Source organism: Stegostoma tigrinum, chromosome 14, assembly GCF_030684315.1.
Source record: "Stegostoma tigrinum isolate sSteTig4 chromosome 14, sSteTig4.hap1, whole genome shotgun sequence".
Lineage (NCBI taxonomy): Eukaryota > Metazoa > Chordata > Chondrichthyes > Orectolobiformes > Stegostomatidae > Stegostoma > Stegostoma tigrinum.
In genome coordinates, this window is record NC_081367.1 from 77,106,535 (window position 1) to 77,125,250 (window position 18,716).

General features: G+C 42.6%; 1 protein-coding gene across 3 annotated transcripts in view; it reads right to left on the reverse strand.

Annotated features, from left to right (window-relative positions):
• The window catches only part of nyap2a (neuronal tyrosine-phosphorylated phosphoinositide-3-kinase adaptor 2a), a 226,068-nt gene that overhangs the window by 48,222 nt on the left and 159,130 nt on the right, over positions 1–18,716 (reverse strand). For 2 of the 3 annotated variants that reach the window (XM_059651251.1, XM_059651252.1), the window contains exons 5-6: positions 14,463–14,684; positions 10,680–10,783 (exon numbers count right to left, since the gene is read on the reverse strand). In XM_059651251.1, coding sequence (XP_059507234.1) covers positions 10,680–10,783; positions 14,463–14,684 — 326 coding nt within the window. Of the gene's footprint in view, positions 1–10,223; positions 10,784–14,462; positions 14,685–18,716 lie in introns of those variants that run through there. The other variant, XM_059651253.1, reaches the window with a different exon arrangement.

Below are 18,716 nucleotides of genomic sequence, written 5' to 3' on the forward strand. Positions count from 1 at the left end.
TGCAACTGCAGGAAGTGCTACACCTGCCCCCACACCTCCCGCCTCACCCCCATCCAAGATGCCAAAAAACCTTCTTCATTTGGAATACTGCGTGCAGTTCTGGTTGCCCCATTACATGAAGGATGTGGAAGCATTGGAAAAGGTTCAGAGGAGATTTACTAGGACGTTGCCTGGTCTGGAGCGAAGGTCTTATGAAGAAAGGCTGAGGGACTTGGGTCTGTTCTCATTGGAGAGAAGAAGGCTAAGAGGGGATTTAATAGAGACATACAAGATGATCAGAGGATTAGATAGGGTGGACAGAGAGAATCTTTTTCCGAGGATGATGAGTTCAGCTTGTACAAGGGGGCATAGCTACAAATTGAGGGGTGCTAGATTTGAGATAGATATCAGAGGCAGGTTCTTTATTCAGAGAGTGATAAGGGCGTGGAACGCCCTGCCTGCCAATCTAGTTAACGCACCCACATTAGGGGCATTTAAACAGTCCTTGGATAAGCATATGGATAATGATGGGATAGTGTAGGGGGAGGGGCTTAGATTAGTTCACAGGTCGGCGCAACATCGAGGGCTGTAGGGCCTGTTCTGTGCTGTATTGTTCTATGTTCGATGTTCTATGTATCCGCTGTTCCCGATGTGGCCTCCTCTACATCGGGGAAACCAAGCAGAGGCTCAGCGACCACTTTGTAAAGCACCTGCGCTGGACTTGCGACAATCGACAATACCTCCCAGTTGCGAACCACTTCAACTTACCCTCCCGCTCCCTGCGCGACATGTCCATCCTGGGCCTCCTCCAATGTCACACTGACACCTCCCGGAAACAGGAGGAGCAGCACCTCATATTCTGTCTTGGGAGCTGACCGCCCAATGATCTCAATGTGGACTTTGTTAGCTACAAAATCTCCCCATCCCTGCCCTCATCCCATGATCAAGCTACCCCTCATCCCACTTCCTTGACCTGTTCTGTCTTCTCTCCCATCGATCTATTCCTCCCACCTCACTGACCAATCCCCACCACTACCCACCTGCACTCACCTATCACCATCCCACCTACATTCCCTAGCCCAACCCTTCCTCTCTCTATTTATTTCAGAGTTTCCTCCCCCGTCCCACATTTCTGAAGGAGGGTCGTAACCTGAAAAGTCAGCTTTCCTGCTCCTCTGATGCTGCCTGGCCTGCTGTGTTCCTCCAGCTCCACACTGTTATTTCATCAACTTAACTCCATTGAAATAAATATGTTTTGCCTTTTAAGAGTATTGAAAATAATGTGGTTACACATATCACATTTGAAGCGTAGTACATTGTGACTCAAAGTGCTTCTGGTAATGAATATTTTGGAATTTAAAAAGCTGCAGTGTTGATGCCGTGATATGGCGCAAAATTGGGAATTTTTGAACATTTTAATTAATGACTGTGATTACCAACAACTCTGTATGTCACCCTCACTTTACAGAAGCTGACATGTGCACACAATCATCATCAATGTTCTGGGAAAACAACATTACAAGAGGAACATGTAAAATAGTCAAGGGAGGCGAGGGAAAATAAGAAGGTAAGATATAAATATCAAACCAAAGGATGAGATGATGGACCAATGTGAAAGTCAGACTCAAGCATGGGTTTAATGAAGAAGGAACCAATGCCAGGATTTGGGTTGTGCTCTTTGCCAAGTCAGGGTTTAGGATGAGAAGCTCTTTTAAAAGAAAAAGCGAAATACTTTGGAAGCTGAAAATTAGAAATAAAGTCAGAAAGTGTTTCGAAGGAGAATTAAGCAGATTCAAAAACTAAAGTCCAACTCAGGAAATCATCTGTGCGCAATTTAATCTTTTCGCAATCTTTTGGCAGTGTTTGGAATATTGTTGTTGATTAATTTAGCATGATCAATTCTCTGGATGGGAAGGCATTGAAGCGTTTGAGTCTGTTTCCTAAGCACTCAGTAACAACATGACAAGAGTTTCTTAAGCAACCTTCGGTTTGTTTTCAAAAGAAAAACTTGCATTTGAATAGCACTTTTAAACAAATGTAATGATCAAGAGCAGCTCCTCAGAAAGAATAGACCCTTAGGATATGTGTAAGCTCTTAAATGAATATTCCTCATTCGTATTCACAAAGGAGAAAGACATTGTAGCGGTTGGGGGAGGGGGGCATGATGGGGGGTGGGTAGTGGGACCTGACTGAGAGGCATAGACAGGGTCAGTCGTGAAAATGTTCTCCCTCTGGAAGCTGCGCCTACGACCAGAGAACATTAGTTTAACGCAAGGTGTAAGTGGCTTACAGGGGATCTGACAGAGAAAAATAAAATTCATCCAGAGGGTGGTAGAAATATGGCATGTGCTCTCTGAGACGGTGGTGGAGACAGGTACTCTCACAGTATTTAAGAAGCATCTGAATGGGCACTTAAAGTGCCAGAGCATTGTGGACCAAGCACACATAAATGAAATTGGTGTTGTTTGGTGTTTGTAGGTCAGCACATGGTGGGCTGAAGGGCCTGTTTCTTTCCTGTATGAGTCTGAGACTCAATCAGGATAAAGCGAGGCAGACGAAGCAGCAAAGGGTTTTTGAGGAGTTAGCAGAACAATGAATAAAAGGAAGTTTTGATGCTGGCAAAGGGATGTCATGAGGTAAAAGGGATTCAGAGGCTGTGAGCTTTAATCACAATCAGATATGGATGTTGGGAGGACACACAGTGCACACAAAGCCCACAGGTTAAGGGCCACAAAGTGTGCACTGAGCAACATTAGCGGAGAATGTTCCGAGTGGAAGGGTATGTAAGATTTTCTGGACATCCCATAAATAAGACCGAGAAATCTCATGCAGCAGGTGGACATGCTCCAGCAAATGTGGATGTTTGTACAGACGATAGCAGCATGCTGAGTAATTTAGTTCACTTCCAAAGGAGAGTATTTGGAAATGGTTTGTAGATAAAGGCATGAATATGAGATTAGAAGCCCCATGCAGAAAGAAACAGGATTCATGCAGCATCTAAGCTTGTCTGAATGATTTGTGTAGTGTGTAAGTGAAGCGAGAACAAAGGATACAGAATGGTTTGAGCAGAATAAAATGATAATTACATGATTATTTATTTTCACAGGCGTCCTCATTTACTCTTCCTTCAAATAAAGCTTTCCAAAGGTTTTCATCACGGAGGCAGTGCCACTTCTTGTGTGTACATAACTACTGATTAATTCACACACTCTATTGCAGGTGGTGGAGCCCACCTTTGTGCTTGTATACATTATAGGTACCAACTCCTATTGCCCAGGGAACAGTAAAGCAGAGGCTGCACAGAAATCAGATCAGGCTTAACAGAGGGGACATCTCACTGGAGAGAATTCCAAGATAATAAAATGTGAGGCTGGATGAACACAGCAGGCCAAGCAGCATCTCAGGAGCACAAAAGCTGACGTTTCGGGCCTGGACCCTTCATCAGAGAGGGGGATGGGGAGAGGGTGCATTCCGCATGCAGATGGCCTCAAGGCCCTCCGCTACTTCCTGTCCCGCAGTTCCCATTATCACTGGAGAGAATTAGTGGGTCCTCTATCTAATAACATATCCTCTATTTCAGATGAAAATTTTGGCAAAAAACAGGAAACTCCAAACACACATCAAACCAGCAAATGGAGAGATTGCAGTTTGCTGCTGGATCCCAGCCTAGTCATTTCATTACATTGGGCTGTCTGTAAGATCTACGGCCTGGGTCTTGCAGACAGGGTTTTTTTGTTGTTGTTTTTCTGTTTGTGTGGTATTTGTGACCACATCAACATATAGCTGAGAAACAGCTGGAAAAACACATTCCTGTTGGACTCACACTCAAGCATCCCATACTCACTGGCAGCCATCCAGTGAGCACACACTATCTCCCTCTGAGCAAATGTGTAAAGACAATCCCTCATTTAGTTCATACCTGACGCATATCGACTCACAAAAACATCAATTAAGGTACCTGGTTTCTAAACAGGGACGTAAATACTTTTATTATGTTGCTAGAAAGACATATCCAAGAGCAAATACCAGTGTGGCCATCAATATTCAAGTCTGGTCCATGAATAAAAACCAAAAGAACTGCAAATACCGTGAATCAGGAACAAAAACAGCTGCCGGACCTGCTGAGCTTTTCCAACAACTTCTGTTTTTGTTTCTGGTTCATGAATACCTTTCAGGGAATTGAGACTGCAGTTTCTATACAGTTCAGTCATTCCCTACACATTGTAATGACCTCTTAATGCCATCTGCTTACTCAGTGAGAGGATACTTTAGAATGGGCAGTATGAGATTTTCAGTATCGCTTATATCCTGAAAGTTTTTCAAAAAGTACATTTTTATGAGTTTTAGTTCAGTTTCAGGTCCCACAATTAATAGGTTTTAGGCCAGTTCAGTCTAAAGGCTTTGCAAATCATTTTGGCATGATGCTGATAATGATGCATCACCCAGTTATTTTGATTACTATCTATAACAATGATTGAGAAAACAATAAATGCAAGGAAAAGTTCTGAACGTCTTTTTTGGCAACATACTTGTAGGATTTTGCTGCATACTCACTCCAGGCCAGTGTTATCCTGTCAATAAATGGTTTATGAGTTTGGCAGATGGTGGGATTTGGTTTCAGTAAACATTGGGAATTAAGAATCCATTGTCAATTGTTGTAAACACCCATCTAGTTCACTAATTCCCTGTAGGGAAGGAAGCTGCCATCTTTAACTGCCTGTTCTGGCCTACATGTGACTCCAGACCCACTTCAATGTTTAATTGATAATTGACCCTTAGCTGCCCTCTCGGCAATTAGGGATGGGCAATAAATGCTGCCCGGCCAGTGATGCCCTCATCCTGAGAAGGAATAAAGAAATAAAAACATAGAGTGACGCTTTTGCTTTTTACCCCTCTGTTCCATTTGGAGGTTTGGCTGAAACATTAAAATAAACACTTTAACACTCAACTACACAAACAGTGTACAAAGCACATCTTCAAGATATCTCAGAAAGATTTGTAAGCACTGATGGGCAAAACCTACAAACAGCGATGTCCTTTAAACAGAGCCAGCCAGTTTATTTCTGTTGCTACTAGTTTTGGAGGACGAATGTTTGCCAGATCATCAGGGGAATTCCTGGTTCTATGAACAGTCCTAAAGAATATTTTAGATTGAGCTGAATAGCTATCTTTGTACCTGCTCATTAGAAAGGCATAGTCACTATTACCACTTAAGCACTCTGCTAACCTTTCAGCCTAAATTATGAGCTTTATTCTGAAATAAGACTTGAACTCCCAATGTTCTGACTTGTCTGATTAGTGGGCTTAAACAATGATCTCCCTGTGTAAATTCACAGGGACAGTGTTTCATATTGAAGCCACTGACAAACCATAAGATGACTGTTCAGCGAAAAGCTCTTCGGTGAATTTTCACCAGGACAGTGGAAGAACACAAATCTCCCTCAAGTCTTGGGAAGCAGAGGAGGCAATGCACAATGAGAGAAGTGGTTGAACACAGCTTAGCAATCCCTGTCTTGGACTCTATTGGACGCTGATATTTCTCCCTTGTGGGTGAGTTTGGAACCTGGAGTAACTATTTAAAAAAGAGTTTACCTGTTTTAAACAGAGATAGGCAAAGTCTTTTTCTTACAGAGAGTCAAGAGTCTTTGGGACACTTCCTGAGAAGGTGGCGGATGCAGAGTTTTTGACCATTGTTAGGCCAGGGCTGGAGAGATTCTTGGTAAACAAGAGGCTGATAGTTCACTGGGGGGAGTCAGGAAAGTCGATTTGAGATTACAATCAGAACATCCTGGAGGAGCTGAATGGCCGAGACCTGTTCGTTGGTGGCTTGTAAAGAATTCTGTTGTAGGGAGTAGGTGGACGCGGATGGGGGGATCCTGGAGGAGCAGTGACCCAGATTATTCTCATGGGGCCCAAAGGAAAACCAATTTTTAAAGTAATTCATGGGTTGACAGTTCTCTGCACACACTTATTGCCCATTCCTGACTTTTTAAAAACACATTCAGGGAATGAGGACATTGCTGACCAGGCAGCATTTATTGTCCAGAGGGCAGTTAAGAGTCAACCACGTTGCTGTGGGTCTGGAGTCACACGTAGGCCAGGCCAGGTAAAGATGGCAGTTTCCCTCCCTAAAGGGCATTAGTGAACCAGATGGGTTTTTCTTGACAAATCAACAATGGATTCACATTAGATTCTTAATTCCAGATATTTCATTGAATTCAAATTCCACCATCTGCAGTGATGGGATTCAAACCCAGGTCCCCAGAACATTATCAGGGCCTCTGGACTAATGGTCCAGCAATAATACCACTAGGACATTGCCTCAACAGGTAGTGGTGAACTACCTACAAATTATTAGTTGTTGGCTATTTCACAGCGCGGATACCGAAACAAAAGTTAGGAGCGAGTATGGGCCTGTTGGATCCCACAGACTTGTTCTGTCGGACATTACGATCACGGCTGGATCTGACTGTGGCCTCATGTCCACTTCCTGACCCTATAACCCTCAGCTCGCTCGTTGAACAGGAACACTGGGTAGATCTGGGTTCATGTAAAGATTTATGAAGGTTCATAACACACTGTTATTATGTGTGAACGTGGGATCTAAGGCAGGGAAAAAATGGATTTTAATTGTGAGGTTTTTGTAAAGAAGTTCAGGAAGTCATTTTGAGTTATTGAGTTAAAGCAATATTTATAACCAGACATGGGATATCTACATACCAATGGGATATCTATGTACCAATGGGATATCTACATGCCAGTGGGATATCTATGTACCAATGGGATATCTACATACCAATGGGATATCGACGTGCCAATGGGATATCTATGTACCAGTGGGATATCTACATACCAATGGGATATCTATGTATCAATGGGATATCAACATGCCAATGAGATACCTATGTACCAATGGGATATCTACATACCAGTGGGATATCTATGCACCAATGGGATATCAACGTGCTGATGGGATATCAACATGTTGATGGGATATCAACATACCAATGGGACATCTATGTACCAATGGGATATCTACATACCAATGGGATATCTATGTACCAATGGGATATCTACGTACCAATGGGATATCTACATCCCAATGGGATATCTATGTACCAATGGAATATCTACATGCCAGTGAGATATCTACATACCAATGGGACATCTATGTACCAATGGGATATCTATGTGCCAATGAGATATCTATGTGCTAATGGATTATCGACTTGCTGATGGAATATCGACATACCAATGGAATATCAACGTGCCAATGGGATATGTACATGCCAGTAGGAGATCAACATGCCAATGGGATATCTACATGCCAATGGGATATCGATGTGCCAAAGGGATATCGATGTACCAGTGGGATATCGACGTACCAATGGGATATCGACGTGCCAAAGGGATATCCATGTACCAATGGGATATCGACGAGCCAAAGGGAGATCAACGTACCAATGGGACATCGATGTGCCAAAGGGATATCGACGTACCAATGGGATATCGACGTGCCAAAGGGATATCAACGTACCAATGGGATATCGATGTACCAATGGGATTTCTACATACCAATGGGATTTCTACGTACCAAAGGGATATCGACGTACCAATGGGATATCAACGTACCAATGGGATATCAACGTACCAATGGGATATCGACGTGCCAAAGGGATATCCATGTACCAATGGGATATCGACGAGCCAAAGGGAGATCAACGTACCAATGGGACATCGATGTGCCAAAGGGATATCGACGTACCAATGGGATATCGACGTGCCAAAGGGATATCAACGTACCAATGGGATATCGATGTACCAATGGGATTTCTACATACCAATGGGATTTCTACGTACCAAAGGGATATCGACGTACCAATGGGATATCAACGTACCAATGGGATATCGATGTGCCAAAGGGATATCGACGTACCAATGGGACATCGATGTGCCAAAGGGATATCGACGTACCAATGGGATATCAACATACCAATGGGATATCGATGTGCCAAAGGGATATCGACGTACCAATGGAATATCGATGTGCCAAAGGGATTTCTACGTACCAGTGGGATTTCTACATACCAATGGGATTTCTACGTACCAAAGGGATATCGACGTACCAATGGGATTTCTACGTACCAAAGGGATATCGACGTGCCAAAGGGATATCCACGTACCAATAAGTTACCATCCATCTCCGAGCTAGCTGTGCCTTTGACAGTTTTACTAATGGCACTGATCAGATGGTGCTATATCCAGAGCGAATACAGCAATTGTTGTTCCAGCTGTGTCTCACAAGTTCTGTTCGCACTTGAAAATTTGTCTTTTGCCCAAAATAGACACGAACCTCCTGACAATGCCGGGGTATGACGGAAATGGTTTCTGAGCTAACATCATCAAACTGCTAATCTGAGGCTAATTTCAAAAATGTGCAATTAGCATGATAGTGGTGAGAAAATGTCATTGCCTCATGGATTAGCTGAAACTGTTACATTTTCAGAACAGCTGCTGCATGTAGGAGGGACTTTGGAAGAGAGAGTGATATTGATGAAGTTTATGTGGTTTATAAACTTCAGCATTGACCATTTGGCCAGAACAGCTTGTCTCTGTGATATCAATTTCTACAAAATCCATTTTAAAGAAAATATCTTGATCACCGGAAATAATGGAGAACAAATGCTTAAATAATCAGTTATTAATGAACTGGATCTTGCAAATGTGTTTGACTTTAGAACTAATGAGGGCACTGTGGCAAAAGTAACTCAAACACTGTTCTATTGGACAGATGGTCTGTTGACTCATTGGTAAATGAATAGTTGCTTGACTTATTGCATCTTTCCTGGGCTCACTTCTAAATGATCCAGGAGGCTGCAAAATAAAAGCACTGGGCATGCTGGAAATCTGAAATAAAAGTAGAAAGTGCTTGAGAAACTCAGCAGGTCTGGCAATATCTGCAGAGAGAGAAACAAAGCTAACATTTTGAGTCCAACAGGATTCTTGTTTTGGAACTTGGCTTTCCATTTTTGTTCTCGTCTGCAGTGATACTGGTGTAGATTTTCTCATTTTACTGATTCAATTATACAAAATGAATATTATGGGAAGAATATCCCTGAAGGGAAAGTTGAGCAGGCTCAAAAACAATCACAAGTCCTTGAGTAAATTCCCAAATTGTTGAAGAAAGGTGGTACACTTGGTCTACACATTGCTTTTGGAGTTTAACCACCAATTAAAGGGTTATATTCTTTAACATTTGAAAGAGTTTAACTCTTTGTGCTGATTGTTGTAAAAATATAAAATGTGATTACTTACCATTCCCAGAAATCTCTGGCAGGGATCATTCACGCTTTGACAAATATTATCACAAAAAGACATTACAGTGTTTTTTTTCATTTCAAAAAGTTCAGGCCAACTAAACCATGAGCGCATATCCCAGCATATCAGTAGATTTTGTTTTAAATTTCAAATGATCATTTTCCACCAAATTCCTTTCAGTAACATAACATTAGCACCTTTACATTCTGGTTACTGTTGTGGCGAATAAGGATTGGACTCTGCTCAGTGAGTGGTATATATCGTTTCAATAATTACCAACGTGTGTGAGTGGACTCTACTGAGGACACCAAGAAACAGAGGACTCTCAATATAAATAGATTTAAATGCCAAAATAACCTCAACAACACAGTGGAACATCGCACAGTATGTAAAATACACAATTAAGATGTCAAGTGGGACTGGATGAGTACAACATATCACTTGAGATTCCAGGATGTTCCTGATGTTTGTGCTATCACATCTCTCAATTGTATACAGTTAACATTAGGAAGCATGTATGGGAAATGGACAAATTCAATTTGATTGAATGGAATAATCTAATTTCCTGAGACTTCTACCAATGTTTAAGGGCAGAGGAGGCTGGTTCTGAAATTTTGTTTTCTTTCTCACATGAAAACCACTGTCATTATGGTTACAGCATGTCCATGAGGATATCGCTCATTGTTACTGTTCCCTCAGAATCCTTCCCATTCTTAACTGCCTCCAAGCCTCTTCCTGAAAACAGCCTTGGTTTTCCATTTTGACAACCCGTCACAATGAATAAATTGCAAACATTTTCAATGCTCCCAATGACTTTTGTGAAATGTTCTCGGTACTTTTAATAAAGATAATGTACACAAAATGTGATATGATCACGAAGGAACAGACAAACATCAAAACGACTAAGAAGCAACAATAAAGAAGATTGACTACACGAAAAGATGTACAAGTTAGCAACAAAACACCACAACACTGCAAGTCTTTATGATGACAGAGCGAAGAAATAAATATACACCAGCAAAGACAGACCAGAGACTTTCTTTTATCAGATTTGTTCATTTCAAAGACACACAAATCTGTTAAAACACACAAAACAATGAAGTCAGAAAAGTCTCTATATCTATGTATGTAGAGTATATCTCATTCACAGTCAGATAATACTGCATGAAAAGTTTTTGTCTCCTTTTAGAAAAGACAGATTGAAAGATGAGCCACAGACAGAGATCATCCTGCCTTTTGGAAACCTGCTACTGCCAATGACTGACACAGAGAGAGAGACGGCAACAAGCTGGTAACAAAATGGAGGACAGACAAGTGACAACTTTGGCTTTTTTTTGGCATGTTGAACCGTGAGTTCACTCTGGATTGGCTAGCGATGGTACCTGGCTCTGTTGTGTCTCACTGGACTGCCTGAGAGGAGTGGTGGATGGAGGAGGTACACCTGAAGTCGAAGCAGATCGACCCAGCTTGCAGCTCGCCTTGGCCTCTGTGAAAGGAAAGCTGAGTTAGACAAGAGGAGAATGTTCATGTCCATGGGAACTAAAACCATGGCAGGATGTAACACACATTTAAATCCATATTGTGGCTTTGGATAAATAAGTCTCAAGTAACTTTTTAAATTCTTGGCCAACACACTTTTTATAACCTCCCATTGATGAGCTGTGAATCCTTCGTATGTTTTCATAAGCTTATTCTTTCTTTTATATTAATGGTGAATTAACCTGCTTCAAAACATTCCACTAACATAGCAGTCAAAGGAATACCATTCCCAATGTATTAAGCATTCATTTGTTAGTATCACCAAAAGATATTCCTAACTTTATATCCACTTATTAAGAGAAAGTAATGAGTTAATGACTTAATTAAAATTGCAAGTTAAATTAAGTTCATTATCCAACGTTTGAAAAATGAGACTGAAAAATTTCCACTCCCAAATGTTATAAATTTTGAAACTATATGTAATGCAAGGTTAGGCGAAGTGCTTGCAATAAAACTATTTCTATCTCGTAGAGAGCATCCCTTTTACATGGCTCACATCCATAGTAACTTCTCACCTTCAATTATTGACCCTGATATTGAGGCTAAAAGTGCTCTTTTTCCCAGGACTGACAACTCTCATTTGGCTACACATTTTCCAAAAAGAGAACTCTTGCAAAATATATGAAAATTGTTCCCAAGGGAAATCCTTCTGATTCTGGTCTCATCGGTATGTAACTTTTGTATACAGTGTGGGAAAATGGCTGGTGCAGATTGAGACCAAATTTCCCATTGATTTGAAAATTATCCTTTTTTACTTCCACAGAAAAGCCAATCAAACGGAAAGTCAGGCTCAGAAAGCTTGGTTGCTGACTCTATCATGCTCTGCAATTCACCAGTTTGATATCATAAAAAATTCTGCTCAGAGCAATGAACCAGAGCAATAGACAATAGACAACAGACGATAGGTTCTGGAGTAGGCCATTCGGCCCTTCGAGCCAGCACCAACATTCATTATGATCATGGCTGATCATCCACAATCAGTATCCTGTTCCTGCCTTATCCCCATAACCCTTGATTCCACTATCTTTAAGAGCTCTGTCTATCTCTTTCTTGAAAGCATCCAGAGAGTTGGCCTCCACTGCCTTCTGGGGCAGACCATTCCATATATCCACCACTCTCTGGGTGAATAAGTTTTTCCTCAACTCTGTTTTAAATGGCCTACCCCTTATTTTTAAACTGTGTGCTCTGGTCCTGGACTCACCCATCAGCGGAAACATGCTTCCTGCCTCCAGAGTGTCCAATCCCTTAATAATCTAATACGCCTCAATCAGATCCCCGCTCATCCTTCTAAACTCAAGAGTATACAAGCCCAGTCGCTCCAATCTTTCAACGTATGATAGTCCCGCCATTCCGATAATTGACCTCGTGAACCTACGTTGCACTCCCTCAATAGCAAGAATGTCCTTCCTCAAATTTGGAGACCAAAACTACACACAATACTCCAGGTGCGGTCTCACCAGGGCTCTGTATAGCTGCAGAAGGACCTCTTTGCTCCTGTACTCAATTCCTCTTGTTATGAAGGCCAGCATGCTATTAGTTTTCTTCACTGCCTGCTGTACCTGCATGCTTGCTTTCATTGACTGATGTACAAGAACACCTAGATCTCGTTGTGCTTCCCCTTGACCTAACTTGACTCCATTGAGATAGTAATCTGCCTTCCTGTTCTTGCCACCAAAGTGGATAACCACACATTTATCCTCATTAAACTGCATCTGCCATGCATCCGTCCACTCACCTAGCCTGTCCAAGTCACCCTGTATTCTCATAACATCCTCCTCACATTTCACACTGCCACCCAGCTTTGTGTCATCAGGAAATTTGCTACTATTACTTTTAATGCCCTCATCTATATCATTAATATATATCGTAAACAGCTGCGGTCCCAGCATCGAACCTTGTGGTACCCCACTGGTCACTGCCTGCCATTCCGAAAGGGACCCGTTACAGCACCTTACAGAGGCATTAGGGGAGGCACAGGTGCTGGGGATATTGTGGGGAAGGACCAGGATGACCACGCAACAGAGAGCCAGAATATATTTTTTGGGAAAGGGACAGTACAACACTGTAATTACATTTCTAATATTCCACACGGTTAGAACAGTAAATCAGTGAAAAAGACAGGCAGTAAAGATAATTTTCTCAGTAAAGATGATCTGGAGAGGTAGGTGGCTTGTTCAAGGCAGATACAATGGCTTAGCCCAGGTAATGATCAGGGGGCCTGGGTTCAAATCCTGTCACGGCACATGGTGGAATTTGAATTCAGTAAAATATTTGGAATAAACAATCTAATGATGTTTGTGAATCAATTATCAGGAAAACCCATCTGGTTCATTAATACTGCTTAGGGAAGGAAACGGCATCCTTCTCTGGCCTGGTCTGGACTACATGTGACTCCAGACCCACAGCAATGTTGTTTACTCTTAACTGCCCTCTGGGCAATTAGGGATGGGCAATAAATGCTGCCTAATCTCCACACCCTCATCCTGTGAATGAATAAAGGAATCAGATTACCTTATATTCTCGTACTTCTTCGGAACTTTCTATCAAAGTGACAAGGAGCTAGAGGCACCCAGAGGTGCTGCCAGAAAAATAGTTCTTCACTCAGTAAGTAGCTAGGGTCTGGAATACACTGCCTGGAAATGTGGTGGAGGCAGGTTAAATGGAAACTTTCAAGAGGGAGTTTGATCATTATTTGGGTTGAAATAGTGACCAAAGGTATGGGGAAAAGGCAGTAAGTGATGGCATTCATTTCATAGAATTCTGACAGTGTGGAAAGAAGCCATTTGGCCCATCAAGTGTACACTGACCATCTGAAGAGCATCCCACCCAAACCCACAGTCCTACTCTATCTCTGTAACTCTCCATTGTCCCATGGCTAACCCACCTAGCCTGCTTGTCCCTGGGGTCTAAGGAGTAAATTATTGTGGCCAAACCATCCTAACCTGCACATCTTTGGGCTCTGGGAGGAAACCCATGCAGACACAGGGAGGATGTACATACTCCACACAGCCAGTTGCCCGAGGATAGAATCACACCCAGGTGCCTGGTGCTGTGAGGCAGCAGTGCTAATCACTGAGCCACCGTGTCGCCTCAGGAGGTAGTACAAGCACAATGGGCCAAATGGACTCTTTCTGCGCTGTAACAATCTTGTGATTCTGTAATGAAGCCCTGACGTGAAATGTAATTTTCAAGCAACTTGTCGTAACTAATGTAAATCCATCTTCTGTTTATTAATCAACTTACCATTTTACAGCCCAGCAGTGTTTTGTTAATGGACCACCTTCAGAACTCTATCAAGCCTATGGGGCTAAAAGCCAGAGTTTTCTGTTGGATGCTGTATCTGTTACTTCAATACTAGTCTAACAATGAAGGGTAAGTATTTGTTGATAACATCAATCTCGGATGTTGAACCCAAGAAAACTCGTCAATAATGTCAGATCATCCTTGAACATTACTTTTTAGGGTATTTTACTGAGAATCAGTTTGGACTGAGGATCACTTGTTATAGCAGCAAAGTTTGTAGATGTATGCTTTAAAAGGATTGGCACATGGGAACTGTAAAGGAATTGAAAGGGTCAGTGAAGTCACAGTGTGCCAGTGTTGATAGTGGTTTGACAGCCCCTTACCTGGCTGTGTGGTCTCAGAGCTGCTGTGTCCCGCTAACTGAGTCGGGCTGACTGCGGACATCCCCATTCGACTCGTCACTGGCGCTGGTGGCCTTGGGCTCCCATCCCATTCCTGAGATTTGATCGGTTCTCCAGAAACACCATGAGCGCCTTTCTCTTTGCCTTCTGACTTTGACACCATTTCAGAGCTAAAACTTCGCCCCTTTAGGTCCTCCCCTGGCTCTGTAAGAAAGTAAAATCATTGAGTTATCGGAGTCCTCAAAGGCTGAGCCACTGACCACATTAGAGATCAGGAGCTTTAGTAACTTTGCCAGAAGGATGTGAGTCATGATGATCTTCATTGCTACACTCTTGACTGACTGTGTCAATGTGGAACAAGTCAAAATCATCACATTGTCTGCAGCTATTTGAAGGATGGGATCTATCTTCACCAGCACTTATTTTAAATATTGTGGCCAGACTACGGGCGTGTGAACTTCTTTCTCTGGGGGAGGAGAAGTGCATCTAAGTAAGATTTTACTTCTGTTTGGATAATATGAACACGTTTCAGTGGTACATAATACATAATAGGACTTAACACATCAAAAATATTCCATCCTTGTTTTAAAATGGGTCTGAATGTGATTGGATTATTTGCATATAAATGAATAAACCCTGCAGAGAAATGGCTGTAACAGGAAGCAGTGCAGCCCTGACTGAATGTGGGCAGTATAGTAGGATACATACTGATCACAGCATTCAGCTTTTAAACTACAACTGTTCCACACTGAATACTGCGTCCCGCACCAGGGACTGAGATCACATTTTATACAAGTAGGGAGACCCCAGTGGGTCTTCACAGAGAGTACTCAGTGCAAATCATAACTTCCAGTCAAATGCAATTTGTGCTTACTGAATATGTTATTATACAGAGAGATTACCACGGCCTTTTCTTACCAGTAGCCATTCTCTGTTAAAATGTACTTAAAGGAATAAAGGCAGCTTATGGATCTGAGTGATTACATGTCCAATACAATTGCAAAAATGATCAGCACTCCAAAAACCATCTGGGGCATGAGGGCTATTCTTCAGTTCCCTGTATAAGACCTACTTTAGCAGACCATTAACATGCTTATTGATTTCAGTTGCGAATTCATCAGCATAGTCGTGAGATTCAATATTTAAATCTTTAGAACATAGAACATAGAACAGTACAGCACAGAACAGGCCCTTCAGCCCACAATGTTGTGCCGACCATTGATCCTCATGGATGCACCCTCAAATTTCTGTGACCATATGCATGTCCAGCAGTCTCTTAAATGACCCCAATGACCTTGCTTCCACAACTGCTGCTGGCAACGCATTCCATGTTCTCACAACTCTCTGCGTAAAGAACCTGCCTCTGACATCCCCTCTATACTTTCCACCAACCAGCTTAAAACTATGACCCCTCGTGCTAGCCATTTCTGCCCTGGGAAATAGTCTCTGGCTATCGACTCTATCTATGCCTCTCATTATCTTTGTTCTGCTGTTTCCTCTTGTGACAGTGTGATACGATCATACAAACACTTTTTCCAATATGGAGGCAGTAACTGATCTGCATTTCACTTCCATCTTGGTCTTCAGAGTTGTTCGCAGAAATATTCTTAATGTGCAAGTAAAATACCATAATACCTGTTATCTTGAAACCAAAGACGATCTACCAATGGTACACAGTGTCCTTGGTGTCCACTTCCAGGTATCAGTACAGCGCACGCAAAGTTAAATTGGGCTTTTCAGTTTGTTTGAGGGTCCTCTCCTGTCCTGTATAATTCTATGATTATCATAGACATGTTTGCCTAATTTACCCACATCAATACTTTTTCATTAAAGAGCCTATACTTGAATAGTAAGCTCTTAAAGTAAGAATCCCTATTTATGATGTTCAGAATCAAATCTAAATCTTCGAAGATGCTGAGTGGGACTCTACTTCCATGGTCTGGAGAGTTACGGACAAAAGCTCTGGCCTCTGTTTGAAACCTTGCAATGATTTCCAGTTTGTAACTGCTTGTGAACAAGCATCAACATCCATCAGAAACAGATATGAGTGTCCTCTTACATTTTTCATATCGTACATGGGGCCTCTGAGATGTAGAAACAGAAGTAGGCCATTCAGCCCAGTGAGTCTGCTCCAACTTTCAATAAGGTCATGGCTGATCTGATAATCCTCAACTCCACGAACCAGTCTTTTCCCCACACCCCTTCATTTCCTTACGATTTTAAAACTCTGTCTGTTTCAACCTTCAAAATACTTGATGATCCAGCCTTGACAAACCTTTGCAGTAACACATTTCACAGATTTACTACCTTCTGAGGAAGGCAATTCATTCTCATCCCTGTCCCTGCTGAGCAACTACTTTGCTTGAGATGATGCTGTCTGATCCCAGACTCTCCTACAAGGGGAAATAACCTCTCTACAGTGACAAACCCCCAAGAGTTATGTTTCAAGAAGTTTTCCTCTCATTCTTTCAAACGCCAATGAGTACCAGCCCAATCTACTCAAAGAAGTGTTACATAATTAAGGAAGGCATTGGTGAGACTACATCCGGAATATCGTGTTCAGTTTTGGTCTCCTTACTTGAGGAAGGATATAGTGTCACCGGAGGAAGTTCAGTGGAGGTTCACCAGGTTGATTCCAGGGATGAAAGGGCTGTTGTACGAGGAACTTTTGACTAGTTTGGGCTTGTACTCACTGTAGTTCAGAACAATAAGGGGAAACTGATTGAGGTGCATAAAATTCTAAGGGGATTGATAAGGTGGACAATGAACAGATTGTCCCCTATGTGGGACAGTCTGGAACAAGACGGCGTAGATATAGACTGAGAGGAGGTAGGTTCAAAACTGAGCTGAGGAGAAACTACTTCTCTCTGAGGGCTGTGAATCTGAAACTTGCTGCCCCAGAGTACAGTGGATGCAGAATCAATCAACAGATTCAAGGAAGAAATCCATATATTTCTGATGAAAAGCGGAATAAGGGGCTGTGGGGAGTAGGTAGGAGAGTGGAGTTGAGGCCAGCATAAGATGAGCTACGATCATGTTAAATGGTGAGTGGGCTCAAGAGGCTGGAGTGGTCACACCTGCTCCTAATTCCTACATTGCTAACCACGGTCATAAGGCAGTTTCTCCAGGCCGGGGATCAGCCAGGTGACCCTGATCTAGGCTGCCTCCAATGCCAATCTCCTGAATGAAATTTACACCTTGACAAAAACAGTGGAGGTGAAATTCCCTAAGGTCTTATTAACTGTTCCTGGTGACTTCAACCAAGCCAACCTCAAGATGGAGCTGCCAAAATACCATCTACACATCTCCTGCCCCACCAGGGGAACCGAACATCCTGGACCACTGCTACACAACCATTAATGATGCCTACCACTCCGTCCTCTGTCCACACTTTGGAAAATCAGATCACAGCACTGTGTTCTTCCTCCCAGCTTACAAACAGAAGCCAAAGCGGGAGAATCCTTCACAGAAAGTAGTACAGTGCTGGTTCGAGGCAGCAGCAGACCATCTCAGGGACTGCTTGGAATCGGTGGACTGAATCATGTTCAAGTGCTCAGTGAAACACCTAGACAAGCACACCACCATCACCATGGATTTCGTTAGCAAGTGGATGGAGGACTGTGTGTCAAAGAGGTCAATCCAGGTGTTTCTCAGCTACAAACCTTGGATGAATCAGGAAATTCACTCCCTACTGAAGACCAGGAGTGCAGTATTAAAGTTGGAAGACCCAGACTTATACAGAAGATCCTGATATGGCATCCCCAAAGCCATCAGAGATGACAACAGGCAGTATCAGACCAAATTAGAGGACCAGACCAACCATACAGATACCTGCCACCTGTGGCAAGGCCTAAACAACATGATGGGATACAAAACGAAGCAGAGCAAGAAAGCAGACAATGACATATCTCTCCCTGATGCACTTAATGCTTTCTATGCCCGGTTCGAGCAGAACACCAGCAGCATGGTGACACCTACCCCCACAGTCCCAGACATCTCTGTGACAGCGGTCACTGCTGTAGATGTCAAACCAGCCTTCCTGGGAGTCAGCTGAAGGACAGTGGTGGGCCCAGACAGTATCCCCACCTGTACACTTAGATCCTGTGTGGAACACCAGGTGGAGGCATACACTGGCATTTTCAACCTCTCCCTCTGTAACTGGATCCTCAGCTTTCTGACCCACAGACAGCAATCAATGAGGAAAGGGAACTGCACCCCCTCCACTATAACACTCAA